We start from the raw sequence: 18426 nt of genomic DNA on the forward strand, positions 1-18426 counted from the left end.
GCTGGGCGGCAAATTCAAACGGGGCGGGGAACTGTCCCTCCCATTTCCCTCGGACTCGGTCGGTTTCATCTCAAGGAAGAGGCAGACAAGGAAATGAATAACACAATCAGATAGGAACTTCTTTATATTGTTTTTGTTGGTGTTCAATCAAAGCAAAAAATAGGCCATAAAGAGAAATTTTTCTTCATCACTTCGTACTGTGGCGTGTTATGCAGGAAACAGTAACACAGAATGAAAAATATCTCTCTGTAAGCAAATATGACATAATGAGAGTTACATTAAAATGCGACTAAAAGGAAAGAAAGACACATTTTTCAATGAAAAAATAACAAGACTACAAAACAAATCTATATCACAGGTATCTTAATTAACAAACCATTTCAACACATTTTCTTCGCACAGAAAAGAGGACAGTTCTACTATTTGCCATTCTATCGGGCCTATGAATACATGGGAGACAATGTGCGAAGAAAAGACATATTCAAAAGTATTTTAAGAGCTGCATTATTTTTGAAGGTTGATGCAAGTCACAAAGGACACAAACTACAGAGTCTTCTTTTCTATGACAAGGTCATCCATCTTGTAAAGATTCCCTACGATAACCTGGTTGGAAAAGAGAATCAATGTAATTTTTATCATCACTCAAAGCAAAACATCATTGCATTATAGATTTACCGTACCTGACGTTTCAGACTCTCAAGATTTTGTTTTCCAAAAGAAAGGAATTCTTCGATTTTCTTAGGATTTGTCTCAGATATATTTTCCCTAAAGTTGTCTTTTACTCTTCGAAGAGCATACATTCTGCAAGGAAGGACGACATAAGATAGCACAAATGAATCGACAAGGTTATGGTAAAATGGTTTGAGAAAAAGACAGTTTAGCTCTCAATGAACAAGCTTGGCATGCTAATACCTGAAGTTATAGTTGGAGAACTTTCTTCCTTCCTTTAGTAATGACTTGTACAGAGTCAATATTTCACTCCGCAATGCAGACATTGTTTCAGTAACAATTTGTTGTAATAAAAACTTGCTCGAGTTAAGCTCCCCTAAAGGATGGAAGGGGAAGGGGTGGGGGGGTGGGGGGGGGGTGTTGGGGATGGCGGGAGGGAAAGCTGCTAAAACAAATGGAAGAAAGGGAACTGAGTCTATTGAAAATCAAGCGTTGTGCAAGTGATAAAAAATCGTCTCCCCTGGTAACTGTACATATGCCTTTCTTCCCAACGAATCATTAAAATGTGTAAAAGAGTTACCAACTATTTTTGGGGTTTCAGTTGGCTAAGCTGTTTGCATTGACTGTACAAAGATCTCCGTGAAGCTTCAACTTCATCATTAATTTTGGCATTGTTTACCGATGCATATTATCTTGCCCATATCACAACCAGATAGAAATTTTATAGTCTTTGCTGTTTTTTCTTTCGTAACCTGAATTCACTTACATACCCTGGGCATAATTTCGCACCGTTGCGTGACTGTACACAGATTCGAAGGCGGAGTCTCGCACAACGTTGTAATTCTACTTCTCGTGTTGTCTACCGATTTATTTTCGTTTGACAATACGGAGTCGTTTGGTGTCAGACGAAGTTGTTCTTAGTGCATAGTCCAGTGGATATTGCATTATCCTAAGCAATGGCAGAAAAGAAGGGTAAGTTTCACTGTAGATTCCACTCTAATTTGTTTAAGGATTTGTTGTATCTTGTCGGGCCTGCGGGATAAAACGATTCGCCCGCCCTGCTGTTCCCACTTCGCACTCGACCATTCAAGACTTTGCTGTAATCAAAGCAGAATATGTGCTGCGCCGTGGAAAGTACTGAACTGTGTTTGCTTGAAAAATTGGTGCCCATTCGCCTTGTCAGCCCCACGTCGTGAATGGCCCAAGTGGATTGGAGAATAAATCAATAATTCTTCCTTTCAACGGGTTGGGGCTGTGGTGAACAAAATGGCCACCTTAAATTGAAGTCCAGGAATTATTTTTAGGCATTGGATCTCGAAGGTCTTAGTTCGTGCACAGGTTCAACTCGGACATGTCTACATTTTCGAAAACTGATTTTCCTCATTTCCTGTTGCCTGGGACAGTATCCAACACCTTTGTCTAAAATTGCTTCTTGTACTCAATATCTTTTTTTTCTTAAATTTTTAAAAATATCTTTGGTTTTTGTCGTATTGTTTCGTCCACAACTATTTCACATCTATTTGATCCTTGATCATTTGATCTGTAATGCTAATATATCTTCACATGACCATGTGGAGATAAGTTTGTCTTCCTCTCTAAATGAGCTTAAATGCAATGATGGCAAAAGTCGTAGTTGTAAATTTGTTTCAAATTAAAAAAAAAAAAAAAAAATCAAGACTGGTGACTTATATTTACTCTAGTCTCAGTTGGGTTTTGCCAACAATATTTGAAAATATGCCTCACAAGTCGTGTTGAAATACCACCCACTCAACTTGTCACATCATCTGTTCGTACAGATGTGATTTTTTTCTTTCATTTGTTGTATGATGACCACTAGCCTGCATCACTCTGATCGTTCAAGGGTAAATCTTATTGATATTTAGTCCTACTGTCTGGTTTCTCAAAAATAAACACTTTGAGCTGTGTCTAGACAGCTTTGTTATTTTGCTGTCAATAATGGACCATTCCAAAACTGAGTCATCAAATGTTCTAGTTTTCCTTCTGGGCCAACAAAGATTTTATTTTAAAGAACATCACCAACTTCTAGAGTTTTATTTATTTGCTTTTAGCTTGTAAAATGTTGTCTTCTATTTATTTATTTTTACAAATATTTAACTATAGGTTATGACCTAAACCTGTTATTTGTTTTGTTTTCATTGTGACGAAGTCAACATATTAATTTGACGAGTTGTATTAGATTCTAACGCAAAGTACACCCAGACCCATGTACTGTTTGCCTTTAGACTTTTTCTTTTAGATTTTTTTTTATTCTTCATAATGAAATAAGATAAATACATAGAAAGTTGTTGGGTTTGGTGGTACTTTTCCTCAGAACTTTAGATCATTTTGTACATCCGTTCTCGTATGTGTTGCATTTTTTATTCCAGAGTACTCCAGCACTGATCCATTAACACTAGGCAAAGTGCAGTGCTTCCATTCTTTGGAAAAATGTGCTGACCCACGATCGACGACACCGAGATAATTATCGGTTTTATGACTCGTGCACGTTTTACTGATATCATTTTTTGGAGGGTAAATCAATGCTAATTATTCATTCCAGCTTCCTTCTTGATGGATGTTTTCTGGCGAGGGGATCGGCCTGTTACTAGCGAAAACCATAAAACCAGTGACAGCGTATTTAAACCATAAATACCTCTTCTAAGTGTTTCTTTTACCAAACTGGCTGGTTGCTTGTCTTATAATCTCCTTCACTAGTTATTTTTTACCATTAGCGTAGCAATTGGAGTGCAACATGTTTTTTTTTCTTAAGAAAGTCATTATTTCTTGTCAACAATGATGTGAGATTTTTGCATGAATGGATGGTAGAATGAGGATACTTAGGAATCAAGTGCATTGGGACTGTGCACCATTGTGTGTGATTGTGCTACGGTTTGGTGTATATGTGCCCTTTTCACCCAGTTGGTCATGGTCCTAGTGCACTTATTAAAATCAAATTTCCAAATCGTTGTTGCTGTCAAGTTACAGTTCTGAGCATTTTCAGCCTGTGTTAATTTCAATACAATTACATTTCTTTCATTTGTCTTAAAGTTAATGAATCAGACGAATCCCCTGGTCTTAGTGCTGTTTGGAGTTTCAAACAAGCACCGTGCATGCCGTATTAAGTCATTTTCACAAGAGCTTTAGCATCAGACATAATTTTATTTCAATATTCGTGTAGTACGTGAAATTTCTTTCTTACCTCATTTGGGGTCCAATTTATTTTCGGCAAATACCAATCATAACTTGATAAATTAAAAACTAATAACAAAGATTGATGTTAAAGTTCTCACACTTGTCCTCTTGCTACCATCTAGCAGATTTCTGCTGTAGTTTTGTTGGGTTTTACCAACCAACATTGTCACGATGGTGTTTATTTGGCACTATAATCCATTGTTATTCTTTGGAATGTTAAATACAGTTCATAATGCCAGGATATGTACCCCTTGCTTGGAATAACGCCGCATACATGCCCAATATGAATTATTGTTCATAGTATGAACAGCACTAGGTGCTTTTTGTCAAAGTCAATTCAAATACTTTAGAGAAGGGTGGCATGTCATTGTCATTTATTTGTGTGCTCTTTTACCTATCCTTGAAATTTTGAATTGTATTTTACATTCCTTGCTATCCCGCTCTTGGAAAAGTGGGAGCATTTGTGTGGGGCTAATGATGCAATCATGTGTCTTGCTTAGTCAATGTTCACGAATCGCCTTTCTGTATGCAAAATGATAACTCTTTATTTGTTTCCTGCTGTTTTCACACATAAAGCTTCTTTACCCAGTCTTTTGCTATGAAAACTAAATTTTTAATGCAATAGGAAAAGTCTACATGCACCCCAAACAGATTCTCACATTTTTCTTTCAGTTCATGGTAATCTAAATCTGACGTTTTCTCGATTATCACATTAGGCATTTGAAAGAACTAACCTTTCTGTTAGTTTTGTTGGTGCAGTTATTTCCATATTAGGCTCTATGTGTGAAATATGATATTACTTTAGTTGTAACTTTATTTATTTCCCATCCCATTTTATTATTTGTCTTATATTTAAAAGTAAATTTTTTATTTTAAAAACACAAAGGAAGCAAATTATTACTTAGAGCATGTGTTCCTTTTATTATTTTATTAATTTTTGGGACTGTACAGATATCGATGCTTGTAGACTTAACATATTTTACTAACCCCCAATCCTGAATAGGCACAGAAATAGAAGCTGGAATGGAAATCTTTAATGATAATTGAGTCAAGTCAAAGATGGCCAACTTGGTGCTGGCCATAAGTGTTCCATTGAGATTGAACATCAACAATTCTCTTGTGCTTGTTCAGGATTTGTAGTGCATGTGTAGAACTCACGTTAATATTTATCACAACTCAAGCTCCGTGTATTCTGTGAAAACCTAAGTTCAATATTATTTTATACCTATATGAAGGACTTTTTTCTTCAAATTCAATAGCTCATTGATCTGACATGTTTTAAGTGTGTCAACCGAATAGTCTGTCTCATGGAGTTTGAGTTGTGGTGTGCATGTTGTGTATATAGAGCATGTGTACAAGTTACTTTGGCAGTAAGTGGAATCACTAATTTGATTAAATTTTATCCATGGTTAGGTAGTGACCCGGTAGCCATGGTAGTGTTGTGAAGGAATAGGCTGATTTTCCTTGATAAATTCAAGACAAGTCTTTTCCCCTGCCTGAAGCCATGCTGAAGGCATTGAACTTCAAAATGTCTTGGCATTTCGTCGTGAAAATTCTGTTATACATGTCGTCGAAGCTGTAAAATCATACTCCTCTACGCAGGCATTAATTGAATCATCTTTTCCGTCCTGGGAATTGTAGGAGTTGTCCTTAGTATGATACTTGGTGAAGTTTTTGTAGAATGCAAAACAGTTAACAGTCCTCATCCATTTTTGAAAGCACCCTACCAGATTTCAGAATATCAGCCTTTCCCAAAGAGACTAGTGCTACAGTCAGCACATTTGACTAGTGTGAGCATGTTTTCGTACAAGTGTGCAAGCGCAGAGTTCAGACTAATATTTGTAGAGAGCATGAGCATTTTTAGTGTCTGCATGTCTCCTTGAAACTCTCAAAATGTAATGGTGTAGCTTCTGTTTTTAATAGATGACATACAAATCAAATATTTACTATCAATTTAAATGAAAGAACATTGCATCCACATCTTGACACATCATGAACCTTTTCCTCAAAGTTAATTGAACAGTCCTTGCGACTTTGTCAACGCCGTGTTTTGAGGGTTTCCTGTATAGTTGCAGTTTTAACATTTAGGATTTCTGTTGTAGTGGGCTTGGCAGCTTGCTCTCAAGAACTGAAGCAACTCATTTAAAACTTCTACTAGAATAATAATTATCCTCAATGAGAAATGATTAGTTTACTTTAAAATCTGTTGTTCTCCCTTTCAAAGCATTTTATGTCTTAAAATAGTTTTAAAGCAGCTGCCAACCTATATCTACTTCGTGCACCATGTTTGGCTGTTTGTGATGCATTTGTTTTATTTGTTTTGTTTTCCCATTAAGTGTTCACATACAAAATAGTGCTTTAGTGTTGGTGGTAGTTGCATGCTGCTGCTAGCTGTACATGTTCTGTTATTTTTATTTATTTCATTTTATTCCAAAGGAAGCACTTTTGTAGTGTAAGGTGCATTTATAAGATTCATTTGAGAGTCTAATAAATCATACCTTACACCGGTTGTGATTTGGTTTGTCTTTAACTTTTATAAATGTCATTCCATGTCAGCGGTTTGTTCTTGTTTGTTAAACTCATTTTAAGTTGGGTTGTGTGCTTTTCTGCATGGGCTATGGGCTCTTTCACAACTGATGAGTTAAGCACACAATGTGGAACAATCATTAGATAAAAGGTTTATTAATTGTTTTAAGTCAATTTTCAGTTCTATCTTAAAATTCCCTTTCCTTTTGCTAGGTTTACTGCTTTCAAAATTCACTATTTCTAAGTATCTGCTGAGCCATTCAGTTTTATAACATCAAATGTACCTAAACCAAGTCCTTCCAGACAACAGTGCTTCAACCAAAATTCTTTATTTTAATTTCTCTGATGAATTCATTAAGACCTAATATTACAAAGACATCTTATTTTTTCCATTTTTTGCATCTAATATACATCAGATCTCAAGAATTTTATTTCTGCATACATCAATATTTTGTAAGGTTTAACCTTCCAAAATTAAGAGAAATCAATTGCCACAGTGGTCTCTCTGAGTAAAGAATCAAGTTGAATAGTGGAGCAGTTGCCTCTTTGATTTGGGCAACACCCAACATATATGGTCAGCATCTCATTCCGTTTTTATGTCTTTTGCAGCTCCCTACCCAGGTGCTCCTCCACAGGCCCCTCAAGGCTTTGTGCATGGTCCAGCTCAAGCAGCTTATGGAGGTTAGTTATGTCTAAATATTACTGACATAAAGGCGTTAACCTTGTTTCTTTTGTTATGTATTTTTGTGTCTGTGTGTGCACTCATTTTGATTTGTCATTCTCAGTGGCTGGCGCTAGTCCTTATGGCGTGTTCCCAACCAACCTGTATGCTGCTGCAGCTGCAGCACAAGCCCAAGCTCAGGGTCCGCCTCCGACTTATGATCAAACCTTAGGACACCCTATGGTTGGACAACAGGTATGTATGCAATGCAATCCTTTAAATTATATTTTTTGATATCGTCTTCAGACTGCATTTTTTTTTTTTAATGTGAACCTTAGTGATGAAATTGTGCCCTCATTTGCTAATCATGCTGAAACTCTTTCAGATGTACCCGCCTGGTGCTGCAGCTGCTGCCGCTGCTGCTGCTGCTGCACAGATGTATGCTGCTCAAGGCTATCCCGGTTATCTTGGCTATCCTCCTTACAACCCAATGCAGGCTGCTTACTACTCACCTTTAGCAGCGTATGCGTATCCAGGAATGCAGCAAGCTACACCCCAGTTCAGACCTGCAATCATGGTTCCGGTTAGTTGTGTATTTGCCAACTCTACTGTGGTGGTAATATGTTATCTTATCTTATCCTCACAATGTTTCTATATTTGTTTCTCAAGGGTGGCTACGATGCAGGTGCAAGGTTTGACGGAATTGCACAAAATGTGATCCCCCAGTCTCCTCCTGGAGTGGCTCCCAATGCCGCACAACTGGCAGCCATGGCTGGACATGGTGTGGCTCTTACTCAGAAGAAAGGCTCTTATTTGGCTGGTGGCAGTGAGGGTGGATACACGTTCTGGTAAACCTATTTAAAATTAAACAAAAAAAAGAAAAAGTTACGACATACAGTATCAGAAAACTTAAAAAAAAAATACAAAAAAAAAAAAACTGAAGGAAAAGTTGTTTTTTATTTTGCAGAAAGAAATGAGAAAATGTCTTTCAATTAGGGTTGCCCCTACTCCTTTTGTATCTGTGGGTTGCTGTGAACTTTACCCAAATAATATAAAATCATTGTTTGTCAAGAGGCTTTGCTGACTTGGCTGCTCTGTCTAGTTGTTTCTCAATCCCAAAAAGGAAATTATTCTACCCAGTGTTCCTTTACTCTACCTTTTGGAATGATAGTTCCAAATGTTATGTGCAGTTATTCTAATCAAATAGTGGAGTTGATGTTTGAATATCAATCAGTATCTCAAATGTATGCCATCACGTTCCTCTTTCGGTGTCTTCGTGTTGCCATTTTACTTCTGTGAGGGTATAGGCTTGGACTTTTTTGCTAATAGATCCAGTGAGGATTATTTTCATCTGTGACTTATTAAGTGCAAAAATCTCTTATGCTCTTAGAAATGTGATAACATTTAGTCAAGTTAGGTACTTTCATTTTTTAAAAGTTGAACTTCTTTATTTAAGTGAGAAATTTAAGGAATGAGAATGCATTGTTTTGCAAGTGTCGATCCAAATGACATGCCAATTCTTTCTGTTTGAAGTACTTCCTAGGTCTGAACCAACTTTTAAGGAAAAGACTTTCTCATTTTCATCACAAAGTTTTGTTAAAGGTTCTTTATTTATATTTATGTAGACACTCTTGAAGTAACCAGTGACAGTCATTATCTGTACTTATGACAGTACTTTTTGTTGATAGTTATGATTGCAATTTTCATTCTGTGTGAAGGTGAAAAGTTGATTGTGAGAAGAAGACAAAATATTTTCTTTCCAACCCTTCTTTCCGAACTCCTTGCGTGAATTGACATATCGCATGTGCTTATCAATTGTATTCCACACATTGCAACATTACCTTTTTAGCATTGTATGTTTGTTTTGTTTTTGTTTTCCCTTTTGGATGGCAACCCTAGATTGTAAGAATCATAATTTTATCTTACCCATTTGCCTTATCGTGATAATTTAATGTGTTGATAAACTCTTAGTTTTGGGCTTTTAATGTGGGGAAACGCTCTCAATGCAAGATATCTCAGCCTGTGCTTAGTGTCGGTTCCTCTGTTAGGTCCAAAGCAATTTCTGCTTACTGAGATCATAGAGGAGTGAAATTGTTTTTATTTGTCAGTCAATTCATTTTTGATCCACCTTTCAGGTAATGTTTCCTTATGCACTGATCCAGCTATTGCTCAAGTGTTTCAAGAAAATTCAAACAGTAATAGCAGAGTATGTGTGACTATCGTCTCTGACCCCCCCAAAAAAAGAATGAAATAAAATACAGAGACAGAGGCAATTTTTAAAGATCTGACTTTTCCTCCCCTGTGATTTCAATCTGTCCATGCCAAGAATTCGTTTTTATCTCAACCTCATTTTTTTTAATTTATAGCATTCCAGTTTCTTTTTATTCTTTTCTCTGTTTTGAATCATGTTTTCTAGAAATGTCAAGTTTTGTCTATTATTCTTTCAGATTGGAAGGTTTTCACGTTGAGATCAAAATGGTTCTAAGAAGTCTCCAGTTCCTTTTATCGGATGTTTGGAATCTATTCATTGTGAATTCTTTGTGCAGAACATGTCCTGAGTAATGCCATCAAAAGTGTTCTTTGGTCATGGTGAGTCTTTGTCATGGACAGTCATCTAAAGCCCCTGACCTCATCATTTGTTTATTTGTTATGAAAACATCATAGTGGTATCGTATTTCCAACTTAAAAAATTTGTTTCGTATTTGTTGTGTTTTTCTCTTGCCTCCAGGGGCAGTTTTGTCAAAATAGACCATTCCTTGTTATTTGAGTATCAATAGTGCGGTACTGTAACTCTCTAGTATGTCACTATGGTTGTTATTGTGATATTCCTGATACCAACAGAGGTAGGCAAAATTGGAGAGATCAGCTCTTTATCTGAGATCTGACACATTTTTATGTTGGTTTGCTTGGTGATTTGTACTTTGTCTCTGCTTTCGCTCTCATTCTGAAGAGCAAATCACTGTTACCTACAATAATATGAAATTGACCGGCTTTAACTGATATTAAACTATTTCACTATTAATTATTGGTGATGCCAGTTATGCCTACTACAGAATGCTTATTACATCCATCTTTTAAGTTGATTCTCCAAAGCAATGCCAAGTGTCTTGTTTGCCTACCTCTGAATGTTTAAAAACATGATGGTACCAGTATCGTTAAATATTGAATGGTAGTGTTGCCATCTCACATTTTTTATAATACTCAGACATTTATACTTAATGAGATTCCATTGTGCTTGAAGCCAGTCTTAAAATTTAAGCCTTAGATCAAGTTTTGTTCTGTTGTGTGGAGTATGATAAAGAACTGGTGAACTTGATGGATTTTGCAAGGACAAAGATATTGTTGTTTTCTATTGCAGTGAAATAGACATAGAAATTGTACAAGTGTGTGTGACTGAATATAAATGTGTGTGAACGTGAGTGTGATTGTGTGTGGACTGTGATCTGTTTTAGGAGCATGCAAGTTTTAAATGTGAGAGAATGTGTGTTACTTTTGAAGTTATTTAAAAATGAACAAGTTTTCCCACAGAACTTGAAGCTATTGCTTGACTTCAAGAATGTTTTCCTCTTTCCAAAAAAAAAAAAAAAAAAATATATGGAAAACAATTGGACACTCAACTTTTGTTCTTTCTGCAAGTTTATGTTCAGAGTAGTTCTTTTATTAACCTTTTTTATGTTCTTTTCTTTAATCTATTTATATTTAATTGTTTTGGTTACCTGTTCACTCACTTTTTATTCTGTTTTTTTCTTCTCTGGATTGTTTGTTTTATTTGTACAATATTAGTTTCTGAATACATGATTATAAACTGAATAAAATTTCACTTGCAACAAGAACTATTTGTGATTTTGTCAAACAATGAAAGCTTTGCTCATGGGCTAGAAAGTATGGCTTTCATTTGATGACAGATTTTACTTTGAGACGTGAACATCACTGCATTGAAACTTCAAAGGAACCTCTGTGTTCTGTATTGCATGGGATCAGGTATTCCTTATTGATTCAGACTTAAGTTCTTGAGCATGTTTGAACGTAGTATCAAATTGCATCAAAGCTGTCTGCCAAAAGCATGAAGTTGTACTTGATGTTTGTGAACTCGTAGCATGTTTTATTACTAGAAGACGGCTTAGCTCGCGTGATAAGATATGAAACAGGAAAGCTGCTGAAACGTTAGCTCAGACTGATATCGAAGCCCAGACTGACAAAATTTTGTTTATTATTGACCTATAGAAATGCTATAGCTAGATAGTCCTAAATTGGCAACTCAAGGGTCGAATTTTGAAAGTGCTGAAAGACAGTCATTGTATATCTAGAGAATGGTTTCGGTTTCGCAATGAGTGGTTTTTAACGTTTCCTTTATAAATCAAAACAAGAAAGACAAAAACTTGATTACTTCCCTGTTTCAGCCTGATCAATCAGTGGGTTCCTCCTATCAAAGTTAATGAGTTGTGGAATTTGTGATGATAGTACATATTAATTTGCTTCATAGGTTACACTTGCCTAAGTGCCAGATGAGTGTAACCTTTGTGTGGGAACTTGTACAGTTAGTGCATTTACTACTGAACCACCACTTGTACAAGGGACTGAGATGAGTACAGCTGCGAAATTCATACAGCCTATAGGTTCTTTTCTTTTTGTTGTCCTGTTTTGAAAAAGTCAAGACAAAAATAAACCTTATTACTGAATACTAAAATAAGCCTCAATTTGCCTTCCTTTTCCCACTCAAACATGAAATTGACGTCTTTCATTTTATTAGCATTACTGCATGGTTTACAAAAACATCAACGAAATGACAGTTTGCTTGCGCACCACTACAGCCAAAGAATGCAATCAGTCTCGGACGAACATTCAACAGAAATTGGAAATAATTTCTGCAGTCCAACATCAGTATCACTCCTCAAGTACATGTAAGATGTCTAAAACAAAATAAGTTTGAAACAAGAAATAAATGCTTTTCTAGTCTTATAATACTTCAGAATCTACACCGAATGAATCTATTCATATGGGTAAATAAAGGTTACAATAAACTTAATTCATGAACATGTAAATTGCCTCTGCTTAAAAATGAATTAGGCTACAGTTAATACCCTCCTCCAATTTGTTCCATGCCAAAAATGATATCATAACCAATAGACTTTCATAATGTACAAAAATACGGTTGTCCACATCAACCAACATTATTTAACATATAAATTTCATATATTACAAACTTATTTACATACTCTAATTCATACAGAACCAAGAAACCATTACTACTGCAGATTTGAGAAAGAGAAAAAGTAAAATGATCAAGTTTGAGAATGAAGAGGGTTCAAAAATGTCCTTTCCTCAAATTTGACCAGCACCTTACCTTTGTCAGAGATACAGATACCGCAAAGGTATCCATAAATCTTGGAACCATAAAAACAGTTCGTTTTGTAAAATATACCCTTTAAGTTTGCTGGATGGAAGCATAGTAAAATCACACTAGAACACTATTATTAAAGCCAAGAATATGTCACATGGTCATCAATTGCACTGGGGTAAAACCGTGCTCTTTTGAGTGCGCAAATACACAACATGGAAACATGAAACACAGTGTGCACACATTGTGTCAGTCTTCTCTACAGTGAAAGGTCGGTCATTAAAAATCTTTTTGAAAGGGGCAGTACTTGGTACTTCTAACAGTAAAAATCGATTGTAATACAAACATTCTCTTAATTTCATTGAATGTTGGCAAATGTATGACACTAGACACCAATCTGCGAAGTTTAGCCATGAGTCGTTCTGCAAAGGAAGTGTTTTGAAAAAACACGATAGGACGTTTCAAAATCACAGTGAAGGATAATACAAGAGTCTAACTAATCGATACCACAAGTTGTTCGTGTGTCATCCAAGAAATGGATTTCTGATACAGAACAATTGATCTCTCAAACAAGCGCTAGGCAAAATACTTTCAAAGCTGAAGATAAAATTATGAATGTAGAAACTTTGATGCAAGAGAACCATGGACAAATTTTGGGAGCAAAACTAGGATAAATAATTTTAAAATAGAACAGCCTTGATTTTTACATTCATCAATGAGGTAAAGCTAGGAGCTTTCCTCTGTTGTCTCCAAATGAAGGTTTGTCAGTTAATGAGCCTCCTATCCAAAAAATGGTTTCACAAAAAAGAAAGCAATTGAATTGCATGATAAGAATGAGTGAAACCAACATACCAGGACACTCAGTAATAAAATATAAGATTCAAAAGGTATTGCACATTTCAATACAGCATAGCCCAGCACACCATCCTCAACACCAGATAGATTATAGGGACTACACATTTACTGATCTATTAAATGGAAAGATTTGGAAAGAAGAAACTAAAGACAAAACTGGTTAATACAGCAATTATGAGCAACAAGCAACTTAAGCAAAATGCTAACCATACACAGATACAAAAACAAATTAAGATTATCAACATATTTTGCCAAGGAGCATACTATGGAAACTACAACTACCAGAAATGTGACAAATCTGAAATAGATGTCACTCCTTGAGCAAGCTTAGTGATACTTGGAAAGAAGTTGAAAAGTAGAAAAACCCCCATTGTCTAAACTCACTTCAAATAATTACAGCCCACATGAATATGTGAATCATAAAAGTCTGTTTTCATTCACAAAGAGAAGGATTATATTATGTTTTGCTTAAAATTAAATTTAAATAATTTGACAATTTGGATTCAGAGTGCATTAATACCAAGAACCAGGTCGTGGTTGCAAAATTAAGAACAGGAGACCCATTTTCAGTGTACTTTCACGTCAGAAGATAAGAAATGGACAAATCTGAACATATCATCAATGTAACTGCTATATTTTTCTCTCCTTTAACAAGTTACTAAATGCAATCTGTAAACCATGTCATAATAGCAAGATAGAAAATTGACATTTACTGCATGGATTCCTTACACAAACAATAACAAATAATAAAACTCATCATCATATCCAAACACTACTTTATAATGTGAAGAGCTTCAGCTATTCAAAATATTTCTTTTCATAGTTGTTTTTTCTTCACCTAAATTAAACTTGACAAGAACCATTAGGCTGCATGTCAAGTTGATAATAAATAAGACTCAACAGAAATCACGTCTACTCTTTCCATATGATCCTGAAACAAAAATACAGAAATACGGACAGAAAAATATCAATTTAGAATAAAAAGCTGCCTTGAAGTTTTATTCACCAAAGTAGCCCTTACAAGCTCAAGTACCAAATCTGAGTAATAATTTAAGGCAGTGAGAACCAGATAGAAAGTTGGAATGCTGAAGTACAAAAGATTTAAGTCCTGGTCCCAAAAAGTCAATTTTTGAAAAGTTACTGAAAATCAAAGGATTTATCATGACAAAAACAAAGTGAGTGTTCTGCCCTGATATGTACATGAGCACAGAAATTGTCAGCACATTATTTTTAGATTTTGAGAGTGTGGCAGGCAAAGGCTCTCATTAAATTCATTCACAACTTCAAAACTCCAAGACACATCCTAGAACATCTGACAAAACCAACAATGGAATGTGCTGAATTTACTATGCTTCATCAAGACACACATCAGTAAGAACAATAAAAATGGGTGCAGAAGAGTGCAAAGTTTCCAGAATAACTATTCAGTCACAGCAAAAAATTTAAGAAAGGAAGGGGTTTGGTTGAAGTGGCTGGGGCAGAACAAATCCTGATGAAGGCTGAGCCGTGCCACTGGATCCAAACGGTTGCTGTCGAATTTGATTAATGGATGGTCTAGCTGCTTGTGCTGCAGCCTGCTGCTGAAAAAGGTTACTTGCGGTACCAACGGGAGCTGGCACAGCAGGTCCTGACGAAAACGGGTTCACGGTTCCAAACGTCCCTTCAAGGTAAAGACAGAAGTAATTACTAATTATCCTAAGACCAAAAGTGGGCAACTTGCATGGCAAAATGAAAAAACGCAAATTAAATTGAATTTTTTGTTTAATTTTTGTTGAATCTTACCCTGCGGTACTGGTGCTGGTGCTGGCTTAGGGCTTATTGTAACCAGATTGTCTAGATTGACAAGGGAAGAATTCTCTCCAAGGAAACTGTGAGGGCTCTTCTTGACACTTGGCTTGATTTCACTCAAAACATCACCAAGGCCTGAAAAGTCTAAAGAATCTGAAACCAAAAATCACAATGAAGGTGCCAAACACATTGATAAAATTGTAGTACAGTAATTATTTGAAAGTATTTACCAGAGCTGTTGTTGTTGGTTGTGTTTATGTTGCTGGCTTGGTTCAGGCCAGGCCGCTCCCTGTTAGAGATGATGTCAAAGTCATCGAGGTCACTGGCTGGACTGTGCAAATTATTCGATGGTGTGGCAAGATCAGAGCTTGCCGAGGAAGGTGACCAAGGATCATGAACTTTGGGTGCCACTGGAGAAGCAGCCTTCCATGGGTCAACAGCTACAACACAGGGCAAAAAAAAAAAGAGTATAAAATAAGTGAAAAAGTACCAACAAAAATGATTGAAGCTTATTTTTTTAATATGTTACTAGTCAGAGACCAATACCTGGTTTAGGAGGAGTTGATTCTAAAGGTGCCCAAGGATCATGGGCACTGGCTCGAACAGTGGAGGCAGTTGCAGCAGCAGCCCCACTACCACCTAGGCCAGATGATAATGCCGATGCAGTGGAAGGTTGAGGAAGATTCCATGGGTCCACCTAAACAATACACAGTACATAAAAATAAGACCTTGAAAACAACCAGTCAGGTAAAACATATTGGGACAACATTATTATAATTTTCTCAATTTGTTTACTTGAGGGCGAGGAGGAAGTGGTTGAGCTGGCATTCCCCAAGGATCAACAGCTGCAGCTGCCCCTGCCACTGCTCCAGCAGAAGATGGACCGGCAACAGGGCCAAGGCTAACATCCAGGAGATCAAGCAAATGGCTTTGTTTCTCTGCTGGACCAGAATGACCAGGAATATTCCTACAGGGCAGGTAAAATGTATAACAGATTGCCTCGATTTCAACCGCAACCTGAGGAAGTTCGATTCTTACTTAAATTCATCTTCACTCTGAGACAAAGCTAACTGAAGTCTCACGTCATCACTTCTTCTACGCTGCTCTTCCTGCTCAGCTTCCTCTCGAGACATAGCCAGGGCTAGTTGAAGTTGGAGTTCTTCTTCACCAACCGTTTGTGGGCGAGCACATTCAAGTTCTGGACCAACAGCTGTAAAAATAAAATACCAAAGTCCTCCAAAACGGCAGAGAAACTGAAAAAAATAATTTTTGGATGAAATTTTATCATTACCCCTAGCAGCTGCTTCCATTTCACTTGGAGGAGGAGGGCCCCATGTTCCACCCTGAAGATAAAATAAAGCATTTAAGAAAGCACTTGATAACAACAACAAAGAGTAGGGGAAAATCACCAATTATCATTGTTAATAATAAAAATAGTAATAACTGCAACAAATTCACTTACATAGAGGAAAGGAGGGCTTGTAGGCGTGTCCTGGGGCACAGAAAATCAAATTTGAAATCAAAGGAGTCTTAGAAACATTAATTAATTTTCAAGAACATTGATATGACTTACACCACCGTCGCTACCAAAGGCTGATGCATTTTGAGCAGACCTCTCTTTAGCCTTCAAAGCACGTGCTCGTTCATTACGCAATCGCTCATCATCCTTCAAGAGGGCAATAAGACTCTTGGCTTTCTCACGAACGTTTTTACCCAAGTCTTTAACGTCTTCAGTGTACTGGAAATCTTGCAAAGTATGAATAAAAAAAATATTTTCTTTGCATTGCTGAGCAACCTGCATGAAATAGGAAGGTTAGCATGCCTTGTTGGGAGCAGTCATAATTGAATGAAATGTAAAGAAGAAATGTTACCTTCTCGGATCCAGTTTTAATGCAATACTCAAGAACTAACAGGGACTTGTAGACATGTCGCCAATAGCGGCCATCACTGTTCAAACGTTTCCATAGCATCTGCATGATCTCAGTGAATGCTACAACATTGTAGGTAAGGTCAGCAATTTCAGCCATCTGTCGGCTGCTTGGGCCCCATGGATCATTGCTTGTAGCTTCACGGACCAACACCTAAAAAAAGGATGCATAAATTAATTAATTAATTAATTAAATAATTTAAAAAAGAAAAACAGATTAAGGCAGAACAATGTAGGCATAAGTTGCCTCTAGTTGAAGAATTCTTACTTGGGCAGATGAGTAATTGTGTGCAATGTTAATTATGTGTCGGCGTAGTCCGGCCATGTTAACTTGCATATCCTCCCTTTGTCTCCGCATCTATGACCGCCAGATATACCATTGTCAGAAAACACTCAAGAGTTAAACACCAGAGATTTTGCAATGACAAAAACAGAAGAGAAATAACTTGCCCTTTAAGAATTTTCAGTCTTTCCCCAGCAATATTACTTTTCTTTCAGTTCTAGAAATGATAAAGAATGTAAACAAATATACCGAACGTAGTTGAGATTTGTCACATAATTCATTTTTAAATTTAACAATACATAGTCACAAACATTTCTCACAAAACCATACAGGGGACATCACAAAAAGTGAAACAACATGTTAAATAATAAAAATAGGGAAGTCGCATCCAACTCTGACAGAAGATTTTTAAGTGCCAACATCGAGGTCATGTTTTGATAAGCATGAAATGAATAATTCACACACTGAGAGGGAACAGTGAAATTATTCCGGGAGGTATGTACACACTTACTTAGAGAAATGCAGACGAAATGAAATTCTAAATATATATATATAATCCTTCTGTTTACAAATGAGACAGGATACAGTGGAAGGTTATGTCTACGTCAGGAGATAGATAGGATATCCTCGGAAAAAAGCACGGAAGTATCATAAGGGTCTCTCAGAGCACAGGAAAAGTTTCAAAAATGAAGGACAAAACAACAAAGTTCAAGTCCATTGCATAGTGCAGCCGATTGGACAACATTACTGCACAACAAATAAAAGTGGAAGTCAGATCTATCAAGGGTGAATATGAAACTATTGCAACTAACGGAGTTCCTCGAACGCGAGAAAAGTAGATTGACCATTTCTCACCTCGATGGTATATTCAGAAGCGCCGTCAAGCGCCTATACTAAAATTGACGATAAACAGGAGTCACAAAAGAAAGAATAGATGTAAACCCACGTAAGTGTACTTGATGAATGAAAACCTTCACGACGAATCATCGTCCTCTTTTTCTTCTTCCTTTGTTCTTCAGTGGTTGCCCATCGGGTGAGCAACATTAACGCATTGGGATGCCCGCCTGGTTATCATGACAACCTCCGTTCGAAACGGTTATTGAAAAAAGAACTAGAAACGGTACATGATCGAGTTAGCTGTCTTTGATTGTCATGCCGACGAACGGCGAGCGGTTTTCATGAAGGGC

At 36.7% G+C, this 18426-nt stretch overlaps 3 protein-coding genes across 6 annotated transcripts; 1 reads left to right on the forward strand and 2 right to left on the reverse strand.

The window, feature by feature from the left end:
• Positions 1-106: 106 nt before the first annotated feature.
• Positions 107-1063, reverse strand: LOC117646635 (LYR motif-containing protein 4). Its single transcript, XM_034387716.1, has 3 exons — positions 913-1063; positions 681-801; positions 107-603 (listed from the first exon to the last, which is right to left on the reverse strand). The coding sequence occupies exons 1-3, from the start codon at positions 993-995 to the stop codon at positions 544-546; spliced, it is 264 nt and encodes an 87-aa protein (XP_034243607.1). The 5' UTR covers positions 996-1063; the 3' UTR covers positions 107-543.
• A 423-nt stretch (positions 1064-1486) lies between these two features.
• Positions 1487-10639, forward strand: LOC117646633 (spidroin-2-like). Of its 2 annotated transcripts, XM_034387715.1 has the most exons (6): positions 1487-1641; positions 6997-7068; positions 7173-7303; positions 7434-7631; positions 7718-7896; positions 9496-10639. In XM_034387715.1, coding segments are annotated over exons 1-6 (597 nt in total). In that variant the 5' UTR covers positions 1487-1625; the 3' UTR covers positions 9497-10639. The 2 variants fall into 2 exon arrangements, with proteins under 2 accessions (XP_034243606.1, XP_034243605.1); XM_034387714.1 differs by having other exon boundaries at positions 7718-10639.
• Positions 10640-11776: 1137 nt separating this feature from the next.
• On the reverse strand, positions 11777-18276 carry LOC117646629 (epsin-2). Of its 3 annotated transcripts, none has more exons than XM_034387708.1 (13): positions 18095-18268; positions 17407-17456; positions 17225-17314; positions 16901-17110; positions 16603-16824; positions 16492-16521; positions 16321-16372; positions 16068-16239; positions 15825-15996; positions 15576-15726; positions 15260-15469; positions 15024-15182; positions 11777-14901 (listed from the first exon to the last, which is right to left on the reverse strand). In XM_034387708.1, exons 3-13 carry the CDS (start codon positions 17312-17314, stop codon positions 14684-14686), a joined length of 1686 nt encoding a protein of 561 aa, XP_034243599.1. In that variant the 5' UTR covers positions 17407-17456; positions 18095-18268; the 3' UTR covers positions 11777-14683. The 3 variants fall into 3 exon arrangements, with proteins under 3 accessions (XP_034243599.1, XP_034243601.1, XP_034243600.1); XM_034387710.1 differs by having other exon boundaries at positions 16068-16227; positions 18095-18263; XM_034387709.1 differs by lacking the exon at positions 17407-17456 and having other exon boundaries at positions 14684-14901; positions 18095-18276.
• Between the last annotated feature and the right edge of the window lie 150 nt (positions 18277-18426).

Source organism: Thrips palmi, unplaced genomic scaffold (assembly GCF_012932325.1).
Source record: "Thrips palmi isolate BJ-2018 unplaced genomic scaffold, TpBJ-2018v1 HiC_scaffold_19, whole genome shotgun sequence".
Lineage (NCBI taxonomy): Eukaryota > Metazoa > Arthropoda > Insecta > Thysanoptera > Thripidae > Thrips > Thrips palmi.

Bases quoted from the DNA above. Each gene is read 5' to 3' on its own strand.
- LOC117646635 (XM_034387716.1), bottom strand. From the start codon at position 995: ATGTCTGCATTGCGGAGTGAAATATTGACTCTGTACAAGTCATTACTA. The intron at 802-912 runs GTATTAGCATGC...CCTTCCTTGCAG, and splicing joins TTCTCCAACTATAACTTCAG to AATGTATGCTCTTCGAAGAG. The intron at 604-680 runs GTACGGTAAATC...TTTTCCAACCAG, and splicing joins TTGAGAGTCTGAAACGTCAG to GTTATCGTAGGGAATCTTTA.
- LOC117646633 (XM_034387714.1), top strand. The intron at 7,069-7,172 runs GTTAGTTATGTC...TGTCATTCTCAG, and splicing joins AGCTCAAGCAGCTTATGGAG to TGGCTGGCGCTAGTCCTTAT. The intron at 7,632-7,717 runs GTTAGTTGTGTA...TTGTTTCTCAAG, and splicing joins GACCTGCAATCATGGTTCCG to GGTGGCTACGATGCAGGTGC.
- LOC117646629 (XM_034387708.1), bottom strand. From the start codon at position 17,314: ATGCGGAGACAAAGGGAGGATATGCAAGTTAACATGGCCGGACTACGC. The intron at 15,470-15,575 runs GTATTGGTCTCT...CCTGTGTTGTAG, and splicing joins ATCAACTCCTCCTAAACCAG to CTGTTGACCCATGGAAGGCT. The intron at 14,902-15,023 runs GTAAGATTCAAC...TTTACCTTGAAG, and splicing joins ACCAGCACCAGTACCGCAGG to GGACGTTTGGAACCGTGAAC.